The 27,570-nt window shown below is 37.3% G+C and overlaps 2 protein-coding genes across 4 annotated transcripts in view; both read right to left on the bottom strand.

Annotated features, from left to right (window-relative positions):
- Positions 1 to 558: 558 nt before the first annotated feature.
- Positions 559 to 14,473, bottom strand: RSL24D1 (ribosomal L24 domain containing 1). The gene is made up of 6 exons (XM_072616119.1): positions 14,205 to 14,473; positions 12,093 to 12,206; positions 5,605 to 5,677; positions 3,036 to 3,099; positions 1,818 to 1,903; positions 559 to 1,014 (listed from the first exon to the last, which is right to left on the bottom strand). Exons 1-6 carry the CDS (start codon positions 14,283 to 14,285, stop codon positions 941 to 943), a joined length of 492 nt encoding a protein of 163 aa, XP_072472220.1. The 5' UTR covers positions 14,286 to 14,473; the 3' UTR covers positions 559 to 940.
- Positions 14,474 to 20,371: 5,898 nt separating this feature from the next.
- The window catches only part of RAB27A (RAB27A, member RAS oncogene family), a 92,913-nt gene continuing 85,714 nt past the window's right edge, over positions 20,372 to 27,570 (bottom strand). For all 3 annotated transcript variants that reach the window (XM_072616036.1, XM_072616045.1, XM_072616055.1), the window contains one exon: positions 20,372 to 23,180. In XM_072616036.1, coding sequence (XP_072472137.1) covers positions 22,982 to 23,180 — 199 coding nt within the window. In that variant the 3' untranslated portion in view covers positions 20,372 to 22,981. The remainder of the gene's footprint in view (positions 23,181 to 27,570) is intronic.

Below are 27,570 nucleotides of genomic sequence, written 5' to 3'. Positions count from 1 at the left end.
TATGCTATATCATTTCAGTTCAGTCATCAAAATCATGCATGTAGGTGGATGCCCATTAGATAGCCTCCTAAGTCTGAATAAAATGGTACCTTATCTTACATGATAATAAGATGCTATTTGCATAATTCAATTTTCCTAAAGAGAGATCACAAAAAACCTCTAGAAAAAAAAGATATTAGGATGCTTTCTCTAAAAATATCCCAGTGTTGGAAAATGACACTTCTCTAACCCAGCATCCTAAAATAGGGCTTAAGGGTAACACAAAATGCAAATGAACAAGGCTAATGCCACTTCAATGATGAATAACCCCATTTTCAACCAAGCTATCCAACAACAGAATACAAAAGGGCAGCTAAATCACAGCCAAAGCAACTAGAATATTTGTGCTCAGTTTATAAATGAAAGTATTCTGTATTCAACTCTTCTAATAAGAGAATAGCCAAACAAAATAGTAAAACTTTAACCAATAGTAAACAGAGGAGATAATTTATAACGAATTCCTATACAAACTATTCATTTAATAAACAGTTATATTCCACTCCCATGACAATAAAGGGAGAACATTAAAAAGAAATGTTTTATTTTATGCATCAGTGACGTTAAAGCACAATGTAATTACAGCATTAGGTAAATGCTGGAAGTCATTATCCAAACGATACAGCCATTCTGTTTCTATGCCCTTCTGTAATTACAAATAGCACTTTCATGACCTACAAAAGAGCACCCATTCAATGTAGCTTTAACCTTGAAATATACACTCCAACATCCCCATAATTTGATAATTTACAGATAACAATATGGAAGAGATGTATTTTTAATGATCTCTCATTTTACTGAACTAATGCGAAAAATAAATCTATGATGGACAAGAGTTCCAAGATTCTGCAAGATATTTTTCTAGAGAAATACAAAGTGAAAGTTGCAAAACATTTTGGGATTTCTAAGAAGCATCTTCCATGTCCACATCCTGTTGTAATTTGAGCACCATTTTTTCTTCCAATTGTTTTCCTTTGCCTTAAAAAAAAAAACAAAAAAAGCAGGGAAAAAAATCATCTTTTGACCTCGAAATATATAACAGCATTCTCAACAGGAGTTGTATATTTTGAACTATGTGTTTAACTATTTGAAAATAGTTCCATCTCTATGAAGTCAGCTACTACTAAGTCAGATATTACTGTCTGGCTACCAGTTATAATCTGTATTACCTAGAAGTTTTTACTGTGAACTCAGGAGACTTCAAATTTCTTGTTGTACTAGTAATTTGCGTAAGAATATTCCATGAAAGAAGTGGGCCGTCGCTAGGCATTAGAAATCTTTTCATTATGCAGATGTTACCACTCAATATTTTTTATAACAGAAGCTAACCTATAGTAGGACTTAAGCATTCTGGATTCAAACTGGAGTTTGAAAGCAAACCCACCTGTCTCTGCTCTCTACAAATTATGGGGTATAAATGTATACTAATTTACCATACCCCAAGTTGATCAAATGGTTCATGCAACAAACTCAAGTAATTAAGAGTAGTTTGATGAACTCAAAGGGAAGACTATAGTTTAAAATATTACTCTTTGACTAAGAGTAAGTGAGCAGGCAAAATTATATTTGTATGGTTATCATGAGCATCAAGACATTTTGTATAATTGAGACTGCAATAAATGTATTCTTCAAGTATCACAAGTACATCACATTTTTACAAATCAAAACCCTTTATAGATGCAACAAGAACTTGATATATAATAACAACCTGCCCTATAAGTTTATCTTTCCAATAAATCCAATCTTTGCTTAAAAAAGAGCACACATGTAGAGTGTTTTACCTGCAAGAGGTGCCCGGATAAGATGGATGTTCTGTTTGACCTCGTTGATGGCCTGAACTTTCTGTAGTTCTTTGCTCTTCTTTAACCTAAGTTAAGAAATGAAATAGCATCATAATTTGGAATAATAACCTCACTAAGATGCAGTATTCATTATATATTGCCCAAATTTTATTATTAAGCCAACCAACACCAACTGGGAATGCCAATTTAACTAACATGAAATACTAATTCAGGCATCCCTAACATGGAAAAACAGCAACACTACTGCACCCAGGGCCTAATCCCCAAGGTTCCTCAATCAGTCCAGTCCACGTTGCCTGAACATTTGTTCTGCCACAGAATGGTATTTAATTGTTCCATATAGTTGGTCCCTGGGTACCAAACTAAACTGTAAAAACTACCTGACAGCAGTGACTGTTTCATCTTTGTGTTGTGGCTAAAACTTTATATACACTTTTAGATTTGGCTTTACTCACTTAAAACTGCACTAAAACTTCTGGGACAGCCTGAAGGCAAGGTACTCACTAAATACTTGGTAAATAAATCTATACTGGTGAACTACTAAAAAGTATTCCCATATAGAGGAAGCACACTTCCTGACAATTCTAGTCTTAAGGGATTCTACAGTCCTTAATTACTATTGCCCTTTTATCTAAAAAAAGACTTTAGAAATCATTTTATCATACAATTAGGGCTTTATTAATTATTGCCTTCTTCTCTAACTATATGCTACATATGATATACTTGCAAGATTCTTATAAGGAGGGACTGTCATTCTATTTGTTGTGAAACTGTCAGATCATCTAAGCAAACGTAAACAATCAAAGAATTCTCAGTTTATGAAATGAATGACAAACATCACAAGTCCCCTTTCTGCTAATTCTTACAAAGGCTAGAAAGTGAAGTATGGTATTTGTTTTTCCTGCAATGGGATAGCCTTTCTAAACAACACCAACAACTCAGGGAGTTTCTGTAGCTATCACTTTTCAATACTGCAGCTTGATAAAACTTTAAAAGAGTCCCTGAAAACACACCACTTACCCAAATAACAAAAGTTGTGGTTAATACCATAAGAACAATATTAAACTTGGGCAACTGGTAAAAACAACGTTACAAAAGGATTTCAAGGCATTAAAACAGAAATAGATATAAACTGTTAAAAATGTTCATCAAGACATTATTAAGGTGTATCTAGTTACTCTACTCAAATTTTCCCACCTGTTCATTATAAATTTAGCTTGACGTTTTTGTTTGATCTCTTCTACTCTCTTCATGGCATCAACTGCAACAAAAAAGATAAAAATAGATTTACAAAACTCTGACATAAGCATATGCTTTCAATCCATGTAATTCAGATGCACCTGCCTTTAACACAATTTTTTTGATGACTCCTTCTTTATTTCTTCATTATCCTAATTTTGAAAGCACTGAAACTGAAAGTGAACTCAAGCATCACCACTGCAAACAACTGGGGTAAGTGTGGACACACGCTGACATGTTACATATTCTTAATTATTCCTCATCAATTCACTCTTTCATAAATACCACTTCTCAAATTTTTTAACAAGTATGGTAAAAAGGAGAAGACACATTGTAGCTGCAATGTATGTGAAGGCCTAAAGTTAAGGAGAGGTAAAGAATTTGCTTTACCAACCAATGATATCAGTATAACAAAAGGAGAAAGGGAACTAAAATAATGGATAAATATATTTATCTATGCCATAGATCGTGCACTGCTCAGCTTAAACTTGCTTGTTAATGACATCATAAATGCTATTTTATGACACTATCCAAAAGATCTGCTATAAAACATGTAAAAACAAAACTGGAGCTGCTGTCCCCAAGAAGCAGTAAGAAAATACTACAAGGGCTAACACAATGCTATTGAAACCTTGCAGCAAAATCTTACAGGGTAAAATGGCAAGTGTGCTAGGCTGGAAGACTACAGAAAACGCACATTCTTGCGCCAGCTGTCACATTCTTGCATGATTTCAGGCAAGCCAACAAACCTCAATGAGCCACAATAACCTTTTCTGCAAAATGAGGATACTACATACCTGCTGCCTGCCTCCAAGGGTTAATGTGAGGATCAAACAATAAAAACAACTGAAGTGGAAAATCTAGCTTTGAGAATATCGAATATAGGTGAATCACCACTTAGAAGTACAAATGGGAAGAATTCATGCTGCTACAAAATTCCTGAATCCAAGACTCAAGGGAAGGAAAAGCACTGCTAGGCAAATGCACCTGACTACAAACTAAGCAGTACACATTTAAGACTCTATGCTGAAGAAAGTACTTTCAAATATTGCAGCATGTTTGGTCAAAAAATGCCATCTGGGATTCTGACCAGCACATCCCTCTACTGAAGCATGAGAACCAGCAAGATATTTGCGAAGCAAAGCCTCTAACTTCTCGGATTTTTCATTTACTTCAGATTCCTCCATCATTTGCAAGTTGTAAAAAAAACTAGCCTATGTTTGGAAATAAATTGAAAACGAAATTAACATGTGAAAAAGTACAGAAGCTGGTATCAACATAAAGTTTTCAGTTTTCTGAAGTAATAATAACAATAGCTAGCATTTAGAGCTTTATGGTTTACAAAGAACTTTTTAAAAAATTATTTTATTTAATTCTTGTAACAACCGGGAGTTAGGTGCTTTTATTATCCTCATTTTACAGATAAGGAAACTAATGCAAACAGAAGGTAAGTGATTTGCCCAGGGTCATGAAACTAGTGAGTGTCTGAAGCTGTATTTGAACTCAGGTCTTCCTGACTCCAAGATCAGCACCCTACCCACCTTACCACTGAGCTGCCTTGAAAAATATGAAGATGATAAAAATGAAGTACAGAAAACTGCACAGCTCAGAAAAGACGAGTTAGAACAAGTTCCTGTGGCTAAAGTTTAAGTCGGTAAATCTGGAATCTGCGCCTCCATTTTCTGAAAATGAGTATTTCCAAGTAACCACTTGCCACTGTGAAAACACCACGTCCAAAAGAAATAATTTCTCTTGTTTTGAAAGCATTTCCAATATTTTTGTGAAGACTTATCTTCAAACAAAAACTTTGAAATTTTGGAAAGAGGTCCTAATATGGAAGACCTCCCAATGAAAGTGCGACAGATGTGGAGAAATTCAGACATATTAACGAGCCCCACCACAAACGACTGTACAATAAGGAAAGGCACCCAACTAGAAACTGTTTAATTTTATGACCTGTCAAATGATCTAGGAGGAGGGAACTCCTATTCTACATCAATTCTTTCTTGTGTTCAAAGTTAAGCCCAATTTTCACAAAAATGCCTAAAAATGTAAGAGAAACTATGAACTTTTTAAAAAATCATTAAGTTCATTTGAAATTTAATTTTAATGAAATGCATCTAATGAACAAACCATATTATGCATTTTTACACTCCTAACCTGACAAAGTAGCTTTGGATTGATAAAGAATATTAAATTAATAATAAAAGTATTCCAGTTTTCTTCCCTCACATGCCCCTAACCCCTGTCAAACCCAAGAGTACTTCCCTACAGCATCAAATTTCTTGTTTTAAAGAAAATCTGTAGGCAAATTCTTCTAGACATCTTAATAAAAACATGATCTACAAATTTATACTTTGGTATTAAATAAATTAAGGTATTACTTATTAATTTCTCTGAACAAAAGGTAGCTACTATGTTATAGAGGGTTGCAATTGGGTGGTGTTATGTCAACAAAGTCACATAATTTTTGTGTATATATCAAATCAATATGACTTGAAAAGCCCTATAAACCCTTGTATGTTACCTGTTTTATTCCATAACTCTCTCTGGTATTTGACAGGTTCATTTCTACGCTTTTCAAATTCAAATGAATTATCCTGTATAGAAAAATAAAAGAAAAAATATGCGTTTACAAGAGATACAAAGTTAACCTTTAACAAAGTTAAAATAGTTTCTTTTACAAACAGTTCAAACTATGTCAAACCAGACACATTAATTTCTTATTATATAATGACCCCAGCAGAAGCATTGTTATCCATTCATTCCATCGTATCTTAGACTCTAGGCTACCTACCGTAGAAATAAAAAGAACAAATCATAGTCCTTGCCCAAAGTGCTTACAGAGGAAAGAGCACTGAGACATACACAACTGAAGAGAATACAAGGTAAAACCGGAAACAAAGGGCACAGAGAATAGGAGCTGAAGAACTGTAGGATCCTTTGTGCTATGGGAAACCAAGTCCAACTTAAAGGGTGGCATCTGAGCCAGGTCTTAAAGGATGGGTAGAAAAATGAACTTGGAGGGCTCATTCGAGAAGGATGGAGAGAAGATCATTCTAAAAACAGAGGAAAGAGCATGAGTCAAGCACGAAAGCAAGAAAGCAGCAGGCATATCTCTGACTTCTTTCAAATGTGATCTTCTACAAGAAGCCTTTCCCAGTCCTCTTCAATATGCTTTCCCTCTAAGACGACCTTGAGTTTATCCTTGACATATCTTTATATATAGTTGTTTGCATGCTCCCTCCTCCATTTGAACATGAACTCCCTGAGGGCAGGGACTATCATTATTACCTTTCCTTGCATCCCAAGGACTTAGTACAGTGGTATACAGAATATAGGCTTATTTATACTTGCTGACTTTAGCTAATGGAAGAAAATGCTGAGAAGTTAGATTGGTCAAAATTGAAGAGATTTCAAATAGCAAAATAAGAAGTTTAGATTTTATTTGGCAGGAAATAAGGAGTTCAATAACAGAAACTTTTGGAACAGAGATGTAATGGAATCAAAGTTGTAGTTAATATAAAAAAAATTTAATCTGGTACAAATATGTAAGGTTGGATTAGAAGGTAGAGAAACTGAAGGCAGAATAACATTTAACAGATTAACTCCAAGAGTCTGAGAAAAGAATATTAATAAAAGCTTAAACTAGGATAGTAATAGTAGAAATAGAGAAAAAGGATGTATGCAAAACATTTAAGGGGCAAAATCAACAGTATTTACTGATATGATGCAGGGAAGGGTAAAGTCAAAGATGATTTACGCTGACACTTAAGTCTGAGTGACAGGAAAGAAGGCAGTGCTAATACCAGAAAAAGAAAAGTCAGAAGAAGATTTGGGGGGAAGGGTTATTATTAGAGCCTGGTTTTGAAAACTTCATGGTAGAAATACCACTGGATGAATAACAATAATAATAATGAGACATAGCTGTGGAAATCAAGATCTAGAAGGCACCTACGTGGAAGTGTTAGTTGAGGGGCGAGTGGTAAAAGAAGACAGTACAGTGGAAAAAATATTACCCGTTCTCTGGCCAGAAGATCTAGCCATGAACTTCAGCTCTGATACTTACTAGATGTTTGATCACTGCCAAGTCACTTAATTTCTCTGAGTTTCACTTCCCTCATCTATAAAATAAGGATAGTGATACATATGCTACCTACTTCAAACAAAAGCATTTTAAAATCTTATACAAATGTAAGTAAAACATTGCTATCACCAGATTTCCCCAAGATCAAGTGTATGGAAGGTGGGCCAAGAACAGAATTGGGGGAATAATTGTATTTAGAAAATCGGAGGGGCCAACAAAGGCCTAAAAAAAATACCAGTAGAGCACATGATCAAAGAAGTCAAATGGGAGAAACATTTCAAAAAGGAGGGTCAGTTATCAGTGCTATAAAATTCAGATGCAGGATGGAGTTCGCAAAAAGACCAATTGATATAGTAACTAGCAGTTCCCTGATGGCCTCTGAAGAAGCAGGTTCAGCACCGGTTGGACTACTCTTACAAGAATTTTGGCAATAAGGAAAAAACAATAGGAATATTCAGAAATGTGGATATGAAAGATTTAAGAACTGAGAACAGAAAAGACTGAAAGATATCTAAAAAGATAGGAAGAAAAGGAAGGGATGATATAAGGGAAGGGATATGCTTCTTTCTCTGAGTGAGAAGGAACAGAGAAAAAGATGGAAAAAGACAAATTCTAAAGTGGTAAGGAAGTTGAGGAATTTTACCTTAGATAGTTCAATGAAAAAAATGCAGCTAATACATCATTCTGACTATATTGGTCCTATAATCTATTAAAGTTAGAAAATATTGGAGCAGGGTTAGTTGCAAATAAGATTAAGTTAATCTCAAAATATCTTTAAATCTTTAGAGTTGAAAATTATGATGAAAGCTTCATTATTTATGTTATTAGACACTAATGTAAATACTGATATTGAAAAACAGTATTCAAAGGAAATCTACCAAGGCTAGCACTTTGCTTCTATTTATGACCTCTCGTAAATGATAAATATCACTGCTACATCCATTTATACAGAATTTAACCCTATTAAAAATCTTCACTGATAAATATTGATGTACTCTATACTGTTTATTTAGGGACATCACATTTTCTCAATGGAGTAAGAGCACTTGAAGACAAGGATAAAGTTGTTATATTCATTACACCCCCCCTCCCAGTACCCAGAGCAATACACTACATAACAAATCACAACGCATGATTACAATTCAACAAGTGATACCATATGCCTTCATAGATTCAACTATTATTTACAGATAGATGAGTCAGAGTGGCTGAGGATTAAGAGCTGACCTTCTAGTGAAGACCTAGGTTAAACCCACCCTCTACAACAGGCTGAGCGAGCAAAGGCTAAGTCACCAAATCTTTCAGTGCCCCAGACAACTCTGTAAGCGCCTGGAGAGAAGGGGATGGTCTACTTTAGTAGAGGAAGGTTCTCCCAGGAAGTTCCTACATAGATGAAATCAACGGATCTGTAAACAGTGGATGTCATCCACCTAAGTTTACCCAGATCTCCCAGTCCTACACAATGCTGTCTAGATGACTATTCACTGTCAACTCAAACTGAATATGGCAAATATTTAAAAAAAAAAAAAAAAAAGAGCGACTTTACATCCAACTAGTATTACCATAATGCCATAACCCTCCCAAGATTCTAAGCACAGAATATGAACTTCAATTTAAATTTGTCCTCTTAATTTTATGCATTCAATGATTGCCAAACCATGTTGTTCTTTTCTGTTGCTCTAGCATCTAGTCCTTCTATCACAAAAATCACAGGATTAAGAAATCCCAAGGTTTAGTGTACTTTGAAACTGAGGCCCTATCATCACAATACCTACAGTAAATAGTAATATAATCAATCCAAATAATAAATCACTATGCTAATTTTATGTCACATAGCATTTAATCTAAATTTCACTTGCAGGCTTACAAATGACAATGCTAGATTTTTAAGACAAGACTTTTTTTTGCTTAGGGAATCTCCGTCTTTCATGACTCTGCATGTATGTTAGAACAGACACAGAAGTACACAGTCTGTCTCTCAGAAGTTATCAATGTAGTTACTCACTTAAGTCTGTGATTTCCACATCCAATGAGGCTATTATTTCTGGAGACCTAAAAGCTAATCATTCTAGAATGATTTTATGATAACTGCATAACTCCTTTATCCACATAAAAGAAGCATATGTGATTGTGATACAACCATGCAGTTACTAAAATTAAAGTAAAATCATGGAGATTTCCCTAATGAAAGAGAAGGACCTGTACTACTAAATTACTTTAAAAACACCATAGAAACTGTCAAGTTAGTAAAACCTGAGTTTTTACTTTAGCTCTGACTTTGATCGTGGCTTCTAGTATAGTCAAATCTGAGTGAATTTCTAATGTATTACTAAAATAGAGGTAGCATGTACTCGACAGAAGTCCCCAGCTAGTGGGTAAACAGATGGTAACTGTGAGGAGGTAGGTGTCACATCATAAGCTCTCTGGAAAGGAAAACTCTATTATTCATTTTTGTATAAACCTCCACATTGTAAGCACCCAATATATATTTGGCTGAATCAATGAAAGAGATAGGAGACAAAACAACCACAGGATACTATAAACTAAAAATCCCTCAAAAGACACTGATGGCCATCAAAAAGGTAATACAAAAGATCGTGAAGTCTAATTTTCCTATGTTTTATACCACATAAATGCATTTCTCCATCCCAAGAAAATTTTTCCCATTAATTTTCAAAGGCTAAAATCTCTAAGGTGAAACATACAAAGTACAAATCAGAGTATAACTGATAAGTCACATTGGGAAGCAAACTAAGTCTCAAGAAAGGATGCAAAACTGTTGTAGATCACTAATCTCACTAGAAAGCCTTGAGGTTCCTAATTTTTCCTTTACCATCTAATTATATCTTGATAATCTTCTCAATCCCTTAAAAATCACTGTAGTACTATAATTCCAGAAGACTAAAGCTGAAGTACACCACCCACCTTCTGCTAGAGAAGTGATGGACCTAACATAAAGGATACTTTGGGATATTGGCCAATGTAGGAATTCCTTCTGTTTGACTACACATATTTGTTAAAAAGACATTCTTTTGCCTTTTTAAAAAATTGTTCAATTAGAGGCAGAGGTGGGAGATAGGTAAGAGGAAAAGAAAATAAATACCTATTAATAGGAAAAAATAATAAAATTTAGATTTAATACGGTTGAAGTAACTGCTACAATAATGCATTTTTCCCAGAAAAGCCCTATAGATTTTTTTAACTCCTTTAATTTCTGATTCTGAAAAATACAAATAATCCCTGATAAGGAACAGACTTGACTGGAAAGGATAATATTTTCAAAATTAAAATATTAAATTAATATTTCTCAAGAAGCCAGTGCAGTACTGAAGTTGTGCCAATACTAGAGGCCTGGCTGAAGAGATGTGAATATTTCTTCTTTAATTAGCCAGCTACCAGACAGAGACAAGAAGCAATTACAGAGGATTCCCTATCATATGTATGTTGACAGCTGTCTATAAGATATCCATCTGTGCCCCAGATGAACAGAACAGAGAGGTCATTAAGCATGGTGAAGGTCAGGAATGGACTGGATTGAGTTTTGGTCCTATGTTCCTGTTTCCTTAGAAGGTGATCAAATAACATTTTTTCCTTATGTATTTTTATTCTTCAAGCTTCAGACATCATACCATACATCACTACCTAATTATGTCCTTAAGCCATCTTGAGTGCTATTTTTAAATGAAAGCCTGTTCATTAAATAAGTTGAACCTTACTACAATTTTGTCCAGTGATACTGATATAGCACTTTCAGGTTTGCAAAGTGCTTGGCATACATGAGCTTATTTGTGGGAAGCCACAGTACAGGTATTACACTTTACATAATTTACAGAAGCAAAATAACCAAAAGCAGGGCTCTGCTCTAGCAGATTCTCTTCAATTGCTTAAAAACAAACCCCTCTTGAGGAAGTTCTATGGTGTGAAACAGGCAACTATGCCCTATGAATGAATTCACGTAATAATTTGGGGACATAAATTCCACCTAAGAACAGACCTGGAGAAGTCACCTTAGTTACTTACCCTACAAATACAAGTCTGGGAACAAGTCTGGTTGGATGGAACGGTGCTCCGTCACCTACCTACCTTCTCTATGACTGACAGGCCTACCTGTGCACAGTCCTATACACCATGTATAGCCTCTGAAATGACTTTCTGTCTGGAGTTCAATTATGCTGACCCTCTCGGGTTTTCTTAGGTGCTCTTGCTAATTTCTCATTTATTTATTTATTTATTTATTTTTATTTTAGAATGTTAAAAGCTGAAATCCACTCAAGCACTTTGCCAGAAAGGCGCTGTACCAATCCTGAAATCCCCACCTAACAGAATCAGCTAGGGCTTTCTTTTCTTTGTTTAGGTTTTTGTTTTTTTAACTCAGGCCCTTCAACAAGGTAATATCTAATATCCCACTTACTGATTTAGAAGAATTCCATCCTAGGTTATAACATACTGAGCTCTCTGTATCCCCACAGTAATCAGCAATAAATATCAACAGTGTTCTTCACTAGTGGACTCAACACTCCTTAAAAATCATTTAATGATTCCTCCTTATCAATATTTCCTAAAATATGATTTATCTAATATCAAATCTTGAACTACAGAAATTATCTACCAAAATGAATTATCCATGTCACAGTTCCCCTCCATTTTGTAAAGACAAAGGATCTGAAATGTTTTAATAACTAAATATAGCAGAGAACGCCTACATATTGTAACTTGGCTGGCTTTTATTTCTCTTATCAAATTGTACAGGATTATAATATTCAATGATTTCTGACAATTACAGATTATCTAGAAAATCAATAGAAAAGCAAAACTAGGCAATCATTTTACAAGAAGCCATTTGATGACCAATTATATCACACGGTGCTAAAATAAAAATCAAAGTTTTGAAAAATATCCAGACTACTCCCATAGTCCATTGTACTCACCACTGTAAGTTCTTTGCCAGCTGCCTTTCGGAAGGCTTTAGTCCATCTGACCTTACGAGGATTGCGCTTCTTTTTAAAGTTTTTATGGCATTTAGATTTACAAAATCTGAAAACCTGAAGGAAAAATAAAAAAACCAAACAAGTTAGCATTAAGGCTTCTCCTGAAACAAAATGTTATCGTCCCAAGCCAAACACATCATAAAGTGAAACTGAGAAACAACAACTGCTATGCACTTATTTCCTGTCACCCACTTCATTTTAAAATCAATCAGGGATTACATACTAACATGTGACTCTCACTGGAAATATGGCCTCAACATGTACTTAATCACTTTTATAAATTTAAAAAACATTAAATTCCCCATATTAGTCATGAAGAATGAGAAAAATATCAAGGAAAGAAAGGTCAATTTCTAATCAACATAGGCCAATGCCCCCTAAAACTTTGTGATGCTTCAAGGTGCTACTAAAACTTTTCATTCACTCTCGTGCTTTTAATGTAATTTGTGCTACATTCTGCAAGAATGGCAGAAATTTTTTAAATGTACTTAATTTTTGTGGAGTTTTGCAAATAAAATAAAATTGAGTTTGTCTACTGCACATTATTGACTCATGAGAATAGGTTGGCAGGCAAACAAGTAGGCACACTCTAGGAATAGTTGGCACTACTGAATTCCAAAGTATCTAGAAGATGCACATACAGATGACATCCACCATCGTACCTCTGTATCAGTAATACAGAACTTTCTAATTTGAGAACTTAAACAGTTCTATGACAACAGGCATTCAAGACTTTCATTCTTCGTGAAAAAAAGTCCGTAACCTGTCCAAAACATAAGTTTCTCATACACAAAAGTAAGACGTACCTGACACTAAGACGTGTCTCAGGCCCTCACATCAATCAGGAAACACCATTAAGCCCCACTGTGCCAGGCACTGTGCAAAGTGCTGGGGACACCGGAGCTTACACAACCCCGGCCAGTCACAGACAGGACACATGGCACACACTTAACAGCGGAGAGGCCCTAGACTTAGGGGGCCGTGGAGGCTTCCCGCCAGGGAGGGGCGAGGCTGGGGACCCTCACCCCCAGCAGAGGCCAGGGCACGGCCCGTCATGGCTTCTCGGATGGCAACAAAGGCCGCACGCAACGCACGATCTGAGCTGGCACTGGCCGGAGAGGTCAGCAGGCGAGGACGCCAGGAATGCCCCCCGCTGAGCTGAAGACTGGGAAGGCTGGAGGGGCGAAGCTACGAATGGCTTTGAATGCCAAATACGTTTCCAATTTAATCTTCATTTTCAGGTATTTTTATCATTTATCTCATACGCCTACGTATCATTATACTAACTTTTTATTACTGCACATTAACATGGGACGTTTATTTCCATTGGCTTGCCCCTGAACGCCTTCAAGTTTACTGCGACGTCATCAGACCAAACCCTAGGAACATCCCTGGAGCGGCGGCTTTACGTCATTTCTTTAGTCTTCCCCTCACCTAGCCCTTCCTGGAAGAACACTGTTACATAACTGAAGGAAAATGCCCAATTTCGGCGAGCAGCCGGTGAAAATAAAAACACCGCTTCTTCCGCTTTGAACTCAAGGCCCCTGGCAGATCTCATGGTCTCAGCTTCACACAAAACGTCGTGAACGTGACCGTGTAACTCCTTAGGGACACGTCATTTTTTGCGTTTCCACACCCTCATCTTAACCCCGTGTCTCGCCCACAGAAGGGGCATAATCCTTAACGAACCGAATGGTTCGGTGTCTACGCTGCTTTGTCCCGGGGCCCCAAGCCAAATAAGGCTCCAAAGAAGGCCTTCCCTACCTCCGTCTCTGGGCTGGGAGGCTCCCGGGATCGGACAAGGCCGAGCCGTGACCACGGCCAAGGGCCCGGACACCACCGGCGCGGGGACTCCCGGAGCTGAGCAGGCCCGCCCACCACGCGCCGCAGCCGGGCCGCCCCCACCAGACCAGCCCCGAACACTACGGCCAGCGAGCGAGGCCCCGGAGAGAGCGCACATCACGCGGGCGGGAGGTTGGGGAGGGCCGGGGACGTAGGCCAGCCGCGACACGCGCCCCCGCAGCGGGCCCGCACCTCCATCCGCGGCCTCACCTTACAGTCATTGCGGACAAACATCATGCCGTGTCCCGGGTACACCGGCCCGGAACAAAAATAACACTTCTCGATACGCATCTCGAAGTCGAGCCGCCACCTTTTCTAGAGACCAGGGCGCTTGAGAGGAAGTGACGATAAAAATTTTGCCGGAAGTAAGTTTCTTCTTCCGGGGCTTCTCGGAGGCCCCCGGGAGGACGCGACAGGAGGGGGCGGGCCTTCTGGCGCCCTCGTGTGGGCGTTGCCGACAGCGACACTTGATGGAAAGCTCTTGCGCTGCGCCCCCTGGCGGGAGCTGCGGGAGTTTCAGCTCTGGAAGGTACTTGCACTCCAGGGATCTTAAATGTATATCAGAAAGGGACCTCAGAGCTCCCCCAGTCCAGCCTTTTACAAGTAAGGAAGTTGAGGTACAGAGAGGTTATAGATCCAGAGTGAGAAGATTTGGCAGAGTATCCTTCCCCCTCCTCCTCCCCTTCCCAAAGAACTATCCCATATGAAAAATAATGTTTTTAAGACAAAAAGAGACAAAAAAATCAGCAAAACTGATGGATATGTCCCCAAAAAAGCACATGGACTTCACACCTCTGAGAAGGAGTGGGAGCATCTCCTCCTACCCCTTTGGAATCATGCTTGCTCTTTGTCATTCTGCAGCACCCACTTTTGATTTGTATGGGTGATTCTATTTCCATTTGCACTTGTATTATTAGTGATTTGGGGCATCTTCTATCTAGTTAATAGATTGCAATTACTTTGAGAACTGCTCATTCATATCCTTTCTTTTGGTCATATATGTGCACATAATACATGTGTATATAAATATGTGTAAATTGCTGGTAATATATCTTTGATACCAAACCCTTACAAGAGAAGCTGCTCTTCCACATCCAGCATCACCCAGGGTACCAAGAACCCCAGCCCGGTATCCTTCAGCCTTCCCAATAGGAAGGTTAAGTCCTCTACTTCTGTGAAAGCTAGCCTAGCACCACCAGCTCAGTGAAGACAGGAGCCCATTCAACAGACATTTATTAAAGACCTACTATATGAAGGGCACTCTGTTGTACTTTGGGGAAATAAAGACAGAAAGAAAGAAAACGGACATGGGCAAAAGAATCTTATATGATCAAAGCCCCAGCACCATCCGCCTGACTTGTCAGCTTGATGGAAGCTCCCTACCCTACCTAATACTATGGGATACCCACGTGGAGGGGCCAACAATCCTGCGGCCTAGGTCTGGTTCAGCACGGTGCCGGGTACAGTCAGAAGATTTTAATAAAAAATGCCTAAAGAATGACCTTTAATCCTTGGAAGGCAGCACCGAGGAACCAAAAAAAGAAGGCAGACTTAAAGAAGGGGAAAGCTGCTTTCCAAGTCAGAGCCTCAAGCAGGAATTTTGTCCTAGTGATCCGTAGCATTAACTATAAGTTATATAACTCATAATGTGCAACACCGGAGGACTCTCCACTTTCCCAATTGTTAACAAGTCCTGATATCTTCCTCTCTGTTCACATCCACTATCCTGTTACAGGCCCTCAGTTGCAGACAATTCAAGTGCTACCTTTCTCCAGCCTATCCCTTACACTGTTGCCAAACACAAGTCCTACAGCGTCCCTCCTCTGCTCAATAAACGCTGCTAGTTTCCTGTTACCTGGAAGATCAAATACAGATTCCTGTGTCTTGAATTTAAAACCTGGCTCCAACTTACACTTCCAGCCCTATTGTATGTTGCTCTTTTTCACACCCTCTACATCCAACCCAGATGGCTTTTGATGGTCACACATGACATCTCCTTTTCTAGCTTTGCATATTCCCATGCCTGGAATATATTCCTGCCTCCACTCTTTGACTCCCTAACTTCCTTTGAAGTCCATGGTCAGTACCGCCCTCTACTGTAAGTCTTCCTTGATCTCTGTCCCACCCCCAGATGCTAGCGCCTCCCCCCACTAAAAATAATTACCCTGTATACACTTTGTATATGCTTAATTTTGCCCATGTTATTTTTTCTGGTAGGATATAAACTTGAGGGCAGGTTCATTTCTTGTCTAGATTCCCAGCGCCTAGCATAGTGCCTGTCCATTGTAGGCAGTTAGTAAATGCTTGCTGGTTGAGGATATAACACTGTAAGAAGGGGAGGCAGAAATTAAGTGACTTCTACCCAGAGTCCCGGGGACAATGTCCCCCAAATACCAGCCCTGAGACCATGGAGAGGAACTCTCAGAGGACATCTAGGGACCTGAGTAGGAAACCTCTCTCTGATATTTACAAATGGTCATCCAGCTTCCTTGGGAAGGCCTCCAGTAACAATGCATTCATCATGTCTCCAGAATCCATTACACATTTGGATCCCTCTAAATCACTAAGAAACTTTCCTTATATACATTTGAAATCTGCCTTAATGCCTCTGCTGTGAACCCCTTCAAGACCCTTTTGATTCTTACATAATTCAACATATTAGCTATCCTTCCAAATTTTTCTATGTCATCTACAAATCTGATAAGCATGCCATCTCTGCCCAAAACAAAGAACATGCCCGTCAAAAAAGAGATAAGGGTCTCCTGATTCTGAGCACAGTGTGCATTCTGTTACATATGTGAAAGTCTAGTACAATATAAGTGTGAAATTATTTTTTGGTTTTTTGTGTATGGTGAAGATAAATTTAAGACAAAATGAATCTTCTCAAACATCAAGGGGTGTCTCCTAGTTCTAGTATATAGTGCTGAGTAAACATTTAAGAAATGCTATGGAACTGAATTTGAAACAGTCCTCAAGGATTTGGTGAACCAGTCCATGCTCACTCTATCCATTTCCCTCATGGTTTTGTAATAAACCAGTCTAGTGGAACGGAAAGGGCATAGGACCTAGAGAATCTGAGTTCAAGATTCCTTTACTAGCTTGTATGAACTTGGGCAAGTCATGTTTATATAACACTTTATAGTTTACAAAGTGCTTGTCTGACAATAGCCCTGTGAGGAAAGCAGCACAAATACTACCATCTGTATCTTATAAATAAATTAAAGTTCAGGGAAGTTTGACTTACCCATGGTCGCCTGGCTAAGTGCCAAAACCTGAACCCAGGTCTCCTGATTCCAGTTATAGCACTCTTTCCACTACACGAGGCTAATATGTTCAAGCCTCAGTTTCGTTACGTATAAAATTAGGATAGTAATACTTGCATACTCTACTTCACAGGAGTATTGTGAGGAAAACCTTAAAGTGCTAAGAAAAAATATAAGCTATTACTATCTTTATTGAGGAATCTCTTTCTCTTTCCAGATAGAATAAATCTGTTAAGCCTTTCCTCATCCAACCAGTACCATCCATTGCCCAATTTGTCCTTCACCACTACAGAGCAATACTTTTATTCATCTTTGATCAAATTCCCCGTTATTCTTCATAAAAATTGTAGCAAACCTCTTTTTCCCCCTCAAAAAACCAACTCAACCCCTTTCTCAGTAAATAACCTTACATACTTTACTGAGATTGGAGCTGTACTGGGAATGCCATGATGACCTATACCTCAACATCTGACCGCACCCATCCTCTCTTTCTTTGCTTCAATCTCAGAAGGTAAGGAGGCCTTCCTTCTTTTTAGTACAGATCCGTTCCGTGTGTCCTTTATCCCATCTCTTTATGGATCTTCTAGAAATCTACATCATCAATCATTCCCTCTCCCTTTTTTATCTCCAATTTCTCTCTGACTACTGGCTCTTTTACATCTACCTACAAACATGCTTAATCTTCCCTACCTAAAAAAATATTTTCTCCTTGACCTATTCAAATCCCTTAAGCTATCACATTCTTTCTTCCCAGAAGAGAGTAATGTCATGAAAACACAGAGAAAAGAGAACGTCCAGGAGGAGAGGCTGACAGCAGTGTCGGATGTTTCAGAGAAGTCAAGCAGGATAAGGATTAAGGGGAAAAAAACTTATATTTGGCAAGTAAGAGAGACTTGGTAAGCAGAGAAAGCAGTTTTAGTTGAGTAATGAGGTTGGATAAAGAGAATGAAAGAAAAGGAAGTGAAGGCGCTGATTTTAAAAAAACTTTTTCATGTAATTTAGAGGAAGGAAGGAGACATATAGAACATGAGCTAGCAGGAACAGGTGATGTTCTGGATCCATTCCTATATCTTCTGTTATCACTTCTATATTGAGGACTTCCCAATTCATATCTAGCCCAAATCTCTCCTGTCAGCTCCACTCATATCTCCAAATACCTTTTCATGGGCATCTCCACTGGATGTTGCACCACCACCTCAACTCAATATATCCAAAATGGAATTCATCCTCTCCACCTCTAAACATCCTTATTTCTCTGAAAAGCTTCACCATATTGCCAGTCTCAAAACCTCAAAGATACATCTTATTATTCTCTTCTTACTACCATCAATCAGTTACCAAGTTGTTCTAATTCTACCTCCAAAATGTTTTACAAATTTTGTTCATGCCTCCTCTCTACTCACACAGCTGCTGTCTCATCACACCTCATCTGGATTATCAGTCCACTATCTACACCCTCTCTAGTCCATACTTCATACAGCTTCCAAAATAATATTACTAACACAAAAAAATAACCATGACATGCATCCTCTCAAAAACCTTGGCTCTAAATGGAGCTATGGCTCCACTTGCCTATATTGGAAAACATATAAGTTCCTCAGTCTAAATTTAAGACTTTCCAAAATCTGGTTCCCACCTTCCTTTTCCAGTTGTATTTCACACAAGGGACTTATTTTCCCTTCATCCACTTTACATTGCAGGTAAACTAGAGTGCTAGCTGTTCCTCAGACTCACTATATTCTCTTGGCTACGTATATTCATGCAGACCACCTCTCATAGAGATACACATAAAGCACACTCCTTTATCACTATTAGTCTTTCCTCAAACTGCTTGACCTCTCTGAAGCACATATTACTGTTGACTAACCTCCTCTTGGATATTCTCTCTCTTCTGGGTTTTCACAACACTGTTTTCTCTTGCTTCTCTTTCTACCAATATGATTACTTCTTCTCTTTGTCCTTTGCTGCATCATCATCTATATGCTCCTGTCTCCTAACTGTGGATATAACTAACCCAAGTCGTTGTACTGGGGTGTCTCTTTTCCTTCCATGTATTCTCATCTGGTCAGTTCCCATGGGCTTTAATGGCCCTCTTTATGCAGATGCTGCCCAGATCTAAATAAATCAAGCCATAATCTCTCCCCCAAGTTCCAATCTCACATCATCAACTGCCTGCTGGATATTTAGAGCTGTATATACTCTAGGTATATTCAACTCAATACACCTCAAATAGAACTCATTATGTTTTCCCATCCATCTCCTTCTTAACTTCTCTATTTCTGTCAAGGGCAGAATCTTACTTTGTCACCCAGGTTCAAATCCTAAGGATCATCATCAACTCTCCCTTCATCCTTCATATTCATTCAGTTGCCAAGTCTTACTCATTCTACTCCAGTAATATCTTACATTTTCCCTTCTCTCTTCAAAGACAAGCCCAGGTGCAACCCCTTCCAAGAAGCTTTCCCAGCTCATACCTGCTTAAAATAATCATCTTCTAGATTCTCCCAGATTATGTTGCCTGAAACTCTCTTTTGTTGCTCTCCTATTTTACATTCTGGCATGATTCCTTGTGTACATGTTGTAATCCTCCCTACTTGAATTATTGAGGGTAAGAACTGTGTTTTCAGCTTTGGATTCTCATCAGCTGTCACAGTACTCTGCATCTCAGAGTTGCTATAAATCCCAGGTTTTTACTATTCCTTTCTCAGCCCTCTTTATCTCCATTACATTTTTCTTAGAAGTCCAATCAGAATTAGACACAGTAATCCAGATATGCATGAAATATAGTTTTGTGACAAGTCAGGTGTACTGTTTTCTTTGCTTTCTCTAATAACTTCTCCTTATTATGCCTATCATTTTGTGGACCTTTCTGGTCAACATTTTAGGGGACCAGACCACAGTGACTTTCTTGATTTGGAGACGTATAAAAAAATTTAGATTATTCTGTCCTAAATGTAATGCCTGGCCACCCATCTGGTATTCCATGAACATAAGAGTTGTCACCTTGAGACTGGCATGTTTCAATAAAACTAAAAGAGAAGGTTCCTTTCCAAGGAATACTCTGAACCCTTAATTAAAATTAAGTACAACTAGAAATAAAATCAAATTCACATATAAACTTGATAGACCTTTTTTAATTATGCATAATAAGTGACACAAGGTTAAAGCTGTTTCATCAAAGATACATTTGACTTTTTATATGACTATAAATAGAAAAATATGTTGTAGGACAAAAATATGGCACTTTAATATCAAACCTAAACAAATGACTCCCCAAGAAAATGGACATCATTGATTTTGGTAGCTAAACTTGGCTCTTGTGTGGACGGACGCATAACACTTTTTAAAGAATTGCATGACATTTAAACCTTAACTTTCCTTTAAGGCTAATGGAGTGGGCAGCTAATTATGTATGTAGTTCTTTAAAATTAAATATTCATGTATGACCACATGTAACCTGCCTTGAGAGAGGAATCAATGCCAGACATGTGCCAGCAAGTTACATACACAACATACAAGTATAATATATGTATAGATCTATTTTAAAATATACAAATTATCTTACAATATGCATTCTGGTTTATACTAACATGATTTACTCTACCATAGCACCTTCAGAAGGCACTGGTGAGTAAACTGACCTTGACCCAGTGATTTCAGAATCCATTCCTTGGAATTGCACATTATAACAATACAAAATACAGTATATGCACAAGCCCTCACCCCTGTCCACTTCTGAAAGAAGTGCTCTCAGCATTTCAGGTGTAAATCAGAATAAAAATTTAGTATCTATAATATTATTTATAGCAGGAAAGAAAAGCACATCATACTTTAGAAAGCAAGAGGCAAGCTCTATATTTTACTGCATTTAAAAATTCACCAGAAAGTTATTCTGTAAAAGTAATTATTTTTTTCATAATTTCATTTTCTTCATTTTAACCAAATATTGTACAATCTATGTAATACATCTTATTTTTAAAGTATATTAAATATTATCACAGACTAGTTGGCCACTAGATCTTCTAAGGAGTTTACATTTCTTTTGTGAAACTTTTAATAAATATTATTCCCCTGAAAGAAATAATTTTGATTTCTGTAAACAAATGGCTATGAAAATGCCTAAAAAGAACCTGCAAACAACCTTAAATTTGGTATAAAGACACTTTGGCAAGGTATCGGAGTTATATGTCCAGATGCAAAGTGCATAGTGACATTAACAAAAAAGGGCTGCAAAACAAATACTTATTAATCATTTCTTATACTGAATTGGAAAGTAATTGAGAATTTAAAAGCAGCAAAAAATGTACCTTCCACTAAAATTGCAAAATCGACTTTAATTCCTTTGATTCTTCTAGTAAAGAAAGAAGAAAAAAATTTGAAAACATCAACTACATCCTGCCTAGGGTTTAAAAGGAAGGTTACTTGGTTTACAGGCTTAAAATTAATTCATTTAAAGCATAACCAGTTGACAACCAGACCAATGTTAGGAATTTAACCTAAATTTGAAGGAAACTGTTCAAAATGTTTTCTTGTTTACAAATAATTTCAGTGCAAAGCACCAGCTATGATAAAAAAAAATTTTTTTGCTGGCTAAATATAACTGTGTCAACCAAAGAGAATTAGGCCCATAAAATACAATTATGCCAGCCATTCTCCATGGTGGAGACACAATGAAGAGCCAGAAGCACCAATTTTACTGCCTATATGACATGGAGACAATACCCAAAATATTAAAATAAGTGACTTTGGGATCTTGGTCCATTTAACCCACAGTCACACAGCCTGGCATATAGATAGTCCTACTAAGACACAAGGAAGTATTATAAGGTGGACAGCAACCTGAGTTTCACTGGAGGCAGGAATTGGGGCAAAAGTCCAAAAAATTCTCTTTGCTTCCCCCCTCAGCAGACCTAGCTCAGACGCACTTGCTATTTGTTTAGGGTGAGGATGAGCAAATTACTTCCAGTTCCCATCACAGCAGAGCTAAGATTATGCAAATTACCTCATAATATCACTGAACAATACTGGAGAAATCAAAGATGCAGCATTTTGTACTGTATTTCTATAAGTATCTCCAGGTCACTGCCCCTCTTCCACTTGAAACAAACTGGACATGTGTGTGTCTGTATATGTATGTGCCTTCTAATTTAACATTCAAGTGACATAGATGCATTTTATCGTTTCATATATGGTATAGTTGGAAATTTTTAAAAATCAGCTTCACAGCTATAGCTTACACATAGTAGAATACTTGGTTTTGGTTTTATAAATACAGTCTCAGGAATTCCCTAAATAACTTTTTCAGTTGCTCGTAACACCGCCATACTGGACATACTCAGTGCCCCTATACCAAGTATCTGTAAGTAGCTTTGAAAATATTTCAGGACTGGAAGATCTCTGAGAGTTCCTTCTAGCCATAAATTCCATGATTTAATTATTGGATCTTCCAGTAATACATGCAGTTATATTGATTGTTACTGCTACAAAATCCCTGCATGAATGACTATCATGGAATAAGCCTTATACATACACTTTTCAATTAAATCCCAGGGTGAATTTTTTTTTAATTACCCAGCAGCAGTCAGTGAAATCAGTTAGGAAATACTACTTTCTCGTTTCATAATAACTCATATAGATCCATTCAGCTGCAACTGTACCACATAGAAACTATTTTTTAAATTATGTAAAAATACACAGGTTGCTTGACTCAGTTCACTTTACTTTTTAGCAGCCACATCCACCCTTTTCTTTGTTTCCATCTAAATGCTCAGTAGAGTTGTGGCCATTAGATCGAACTACTCCTTCAGGGATCCAGGACTTGTCCACGCACCGCTCCATTCTTTTCATGATCAGGTCCAGGAGCATCTCAATTGCCTTACTTATGTTGGTGCCATTGGCGGCACTGGTTTCAAAGTATGGGATTCTGGAAAATAGAGCACACTTGGGTTAATGCCACCTGGTTCTCAGACGATCTCCATTTTCCATTTTATTACTCAATTTTGCATATAAACACAGCACAGGTATCACAACAGCAACAATAATTATGATGGCTGACATTTATATCATGCTTACTATGTGCCAGGCACTATGCTAAGTGTTTTTCAATTACTATCTCATGTGAACCTCGCTATAACTGCAAGGCAGATGCTACTGTTATCCCCATCTTACACTTTAGGAAAGTGAGGCAAACAGGGTTAAGTGATTTGCTCAGGGTCACACAGCTAATAAGTGTCTGAGGCTGAATGTGAACTAAGGTAATCTTGACTCCAAGGCCCAGCTTTCTATTCACTGTGCCACCAAGCTACCTATAAATTTTACCCAGATGGTTTCTTTCAAAGAAGCAATAAAATAAATGAAAATAAATTTCATTATTTCAAAAACTTAGATAATCCACTTTGCACACATAAAAAGAGATGTAAAACTTGTTGGGATTCTGAAAAACATGCAAAAATTTTTTTCTTTCCCCAACCCATTTTTGGGGGCACGGAAAGGAGTAGTATTAAAACAAATTATAAAGATATAAATATGGACACTATTTAATCTGTTAGTAGCCTTTAAAGATCTAAAGTTATTTTATTAGCTTAGAAATCTTTCCATTACACAGGCCAACCAACCCCTATAGGGGCAAGAGCCAGGCTGCAGTGGGGCATGAGCTACCCAATGCACCAACAATGTGACTGTCTTCACTACCCCTAAAATGAATGTTTCAACCAGTTTCAGTTCTGCTTCTCATTCCAAATCCCATGTTCTTCCTACCCTGCCAAACAGCAGTGTGGTATATTCAAATAATACATTATCAAATAAGTCAGATAATTATTACAAATTCATTTTACGTATCTTTATTTTTTGTTATAAATGTATCTACCAACTATCACACTTCAAGGAATTTAGCATCTTTTTGTTATATTCAATATGGAGTTTTATGGACTATTATCCTTTGTGAGAAGAGGGGCAAAATCTTAGAACATAGGAAATTTTATTATTATGGAATCGCAGAATTTAAAACTGACAGTGATCCAAAGAGATTCATCCCAGTGATGTTTTAGCTTGCTATGGCATTATTTCTAGATGGCAACTGAGGTCCACACAGTTTATTTGTCCAAGGTTACTCTGCTAGTAAAAAAGCAGAACAGAATGAGAATGACCCAGGTTGCCTGTTTCCTTACTGTCTTTTGTAAAATGAAGAAAGTCATTCTATTTTCTCAACTGGGATCTTCTACCATGTCACGATAATACAGAAAACATTCATTTTCAGAAAATCAATGGGTGGGGAAAAGTGATAGAAGGGGAAAGAATGTCAGGAAGATGGAACCTCATCAGATATAACTTAGTCCACATGTAAAGTTAATTTAATTATTCTCATTTTCTGAGCTCTCAGCAACAATTTCTGATTCTTTTTCTCTTTCTTTTCTTCATGAATTTCTAAAAAGGGAAATTTTACCCAAACATTCTTTTTTCATTTTGTGCCTTCCCATGCATATGGCAAAGTCTTTCACATGATGCAGAAGATGAAGGAGCCAGAAGCAAAGAGGCGAAGGGTGGGAAGGCTGAATAGCCTAATGTCCCATGGTGGAGGTTTTTTAAGGAGTACAGAAAAATTAGCTCCTTACTAAGAAATGCAAGCAATGTTTTTGAAAGAAGGGAATCAAAGTAAGATTTTTAAAAGTGTTATCCAGTATTTCAAAAGAAAGACATTGAGCAGAATTTCAGACTACATTTCCGTGGCAGTAGAAAATGTACCATGTTTAGGAATATTTGAAAGTGACTTTCCAATAACAAGTTCTAAGTGCATTGTTTTTGTAGTCCACGCAGTAACTTTGCAATTAGTACTTAGGAGGCAGGACTTCAAAGTAATGAGGTTGTTCTGTGGGGTATTTGGGGTATCCCAAAAGACTGAGTGCAGCTTTAATCTATTAAAACTTAATTGTTTTTATTATAATAGTACTTCATACATTCTTGCTTTCGAATTTTGGATTCAAAGGTTTTTGCAGTCAGCAAAAGTGAATAATAACAAAATCCTTCGCATTTCTTAATATATTATTTCATGTTATTTTCCTCTCTGTTTATAAGTTGAAATACTCCTAGATTTCCTTTGTGCTCCACCCTCAAAAATAAAATAACAGTTGATTGTTATATGAGCCATCTGGTAAAAAATGTCTGACAAAAAAAATACATGATTGATGTAGATTCAGTGGCTACTGAAGAAAGTGGCTTTGGCATCTCCCTGCCTTTGGGCAAGCTTGTATCTGCAGGGAGGATAGTTGCAGCTATTGTGTCAACATCTGTTGCAACAGAATAGATGAAGTGGAAGAGAAACTCCCCAAATAACTTAACAAGATCCTCCAAACCAAGTGAACACTTGGTGACTTCAGTGGGAAAGTGAGCATTCAGGAGAGAATGATGAAAATATACTACAAATACCGTCTGAGATAGGGAGAACTGTCACGTCATGAAGATTTTCTTTTAAAAGACAGTCAGAAGGCAGTGGGAAGCTCTAAATAAAATTCTTAAAATAAATTAAATGTATTTTAGGTAATAGGAAATAAACTGATCATCAATATATTCATCTCTTCTCAGTAAATGTATATGTCAGACCATAGAATGCAAAGGTCAAAATCAATACCAAACTAGTCAAATCAAATACTAATGACAAAAAATGGAAAATAAACTAATGCCAGCACCAATTTCAAAGTATGAGACTGGTAATGAAAGGAATTTAATAGAAAAACACAGTGGATAAAAGAGCTTAAAAATGGCTTTAACTAACAAACACTGAAGGGAGAGAAAGGTCTGACAACCAATATAAGTATAAAATATAAACTCATTTGCAAAATGCTAGCTAATTTGTTAAATGTTAAGGAGGGGGAATAAGATTATGTATTATGAGGTATCACCTCATAAAACTGCGAAAAGAAAACTCAACTAAGCCAAGTCATTCCAAAAACATTTACATATGAAACTAGTAAAAAAACAAAAGGCCAGAAAAAGGAACATCTGACAATATTTCTGTGATGACCTATTTTCATCATCTATAAGAGAAGCACTGAATACTTTAGTCCACCTGCAGTCACATGAGGAAGTGTAAATGGCACTAAAGAAAATGAAGCTAGAAAAACAGCTGGACCAGACAAGAATACCCAGAAGAAATCTATGTTGAGGAGACACAATTTTGAAAGCATTGAGGGGTTCAGTTTCAAGGCAATCCAAAAAAAAGAACGAATAGTGAACAATTCTGATAGCATCAAAAAGGTAAGGAAGAGAACAGTCCTAACCCATGTGTGCTTTCTCACATCTCATTTTTTTTTTTTTATGAAAATGATCTATAGACAGAAGTCACATGAAAAAGAGAAGGAAACAAGCAGGCTCTTGTGAATAATTTTATACTGTAGATCATATCTGCACAGTCACATAATTGACTAAGAATATAAGATCTAGTGGTTTGGGGTTTTTTAATTAAAAAAATAACATTTGACTCAGTTGAGCAAAATGTAGCCTTAAAGTTTTTACTCCAATCTAAAGTCTCTCACGTGCATATTGAGATCCAGAGAAGACTCCTTGATGAGTGTAACCGAGAGACATTTCTTCAACCATTCAGTGACTATGCAAAGCATAAAGAGACATGTGTTCACCAAATGTGCTTACTTCTGACAGAGACAATATCCTGCACGGTGTTCAAACAGAAGAGGATTTCCTTTAGATGGTGAACTCCAGAAGTTACTGCTTACACATGATATTATGGGGCATCAAGCCCCCTAAAACTAGAAATTAGTCTGACGTTCTACACAGAAAAACTAAATGGGTGAAGAATCCCTGTTGTCTAGAAAGGTCATATTATGTAAGTGGATGGAAGTTTCTTGAATTGGTCCTTCAGTGCATCTATCTTAGATAGGTGTTGAAGACAGACAGTGAGCTGGACCCATGACTGAAGAGGCAGGACAGAGCTGGATGGATTAAATCTGAGAAATAGAATGGTACTACCAATGATCCCAAGCAACTCTTTCAAAACAAAAACCCATTTTTTAAATAGCAGTGTTCTTCCAGGATTGCTATATGGTGTGCTATATATCAAAAACTACAGTCTCCAATCAAGATCACAAGTGATCCAAAGATGTGTGGTAGGCACAAGTAGCTAGCAACATATTGACAATGTTAACATATATGAAAGAAGTGGCATAAATATATCATCCAAGATATATATGGATAGAATGTGAGATGGGTCAGTTATGTAGCAAAAATAAAGAATAACACAAGGACTGCACAGATACCCACAGAATGGGTACTTTTTAAATGTTTAGCTATTTATCCATCTTCTC

This window comes from Notamacropus eugenii, chromosome 1 (assembly GCF_028372415.1).
Source record: "Notamacropus eugenii isolate mMacEug1 chromosome 1, mMacEug1.pri_v2, whole genome shotgun sequence".
NCBI lineage: Eukaryota > Metazoa > Chordata > Mammalia > Diprotodontia > Macropodidae > Notamacropus > Notamacropus eugenii.
This window is presented reverse-complemented; position numbering and strand designations above follow the sequence as displayed.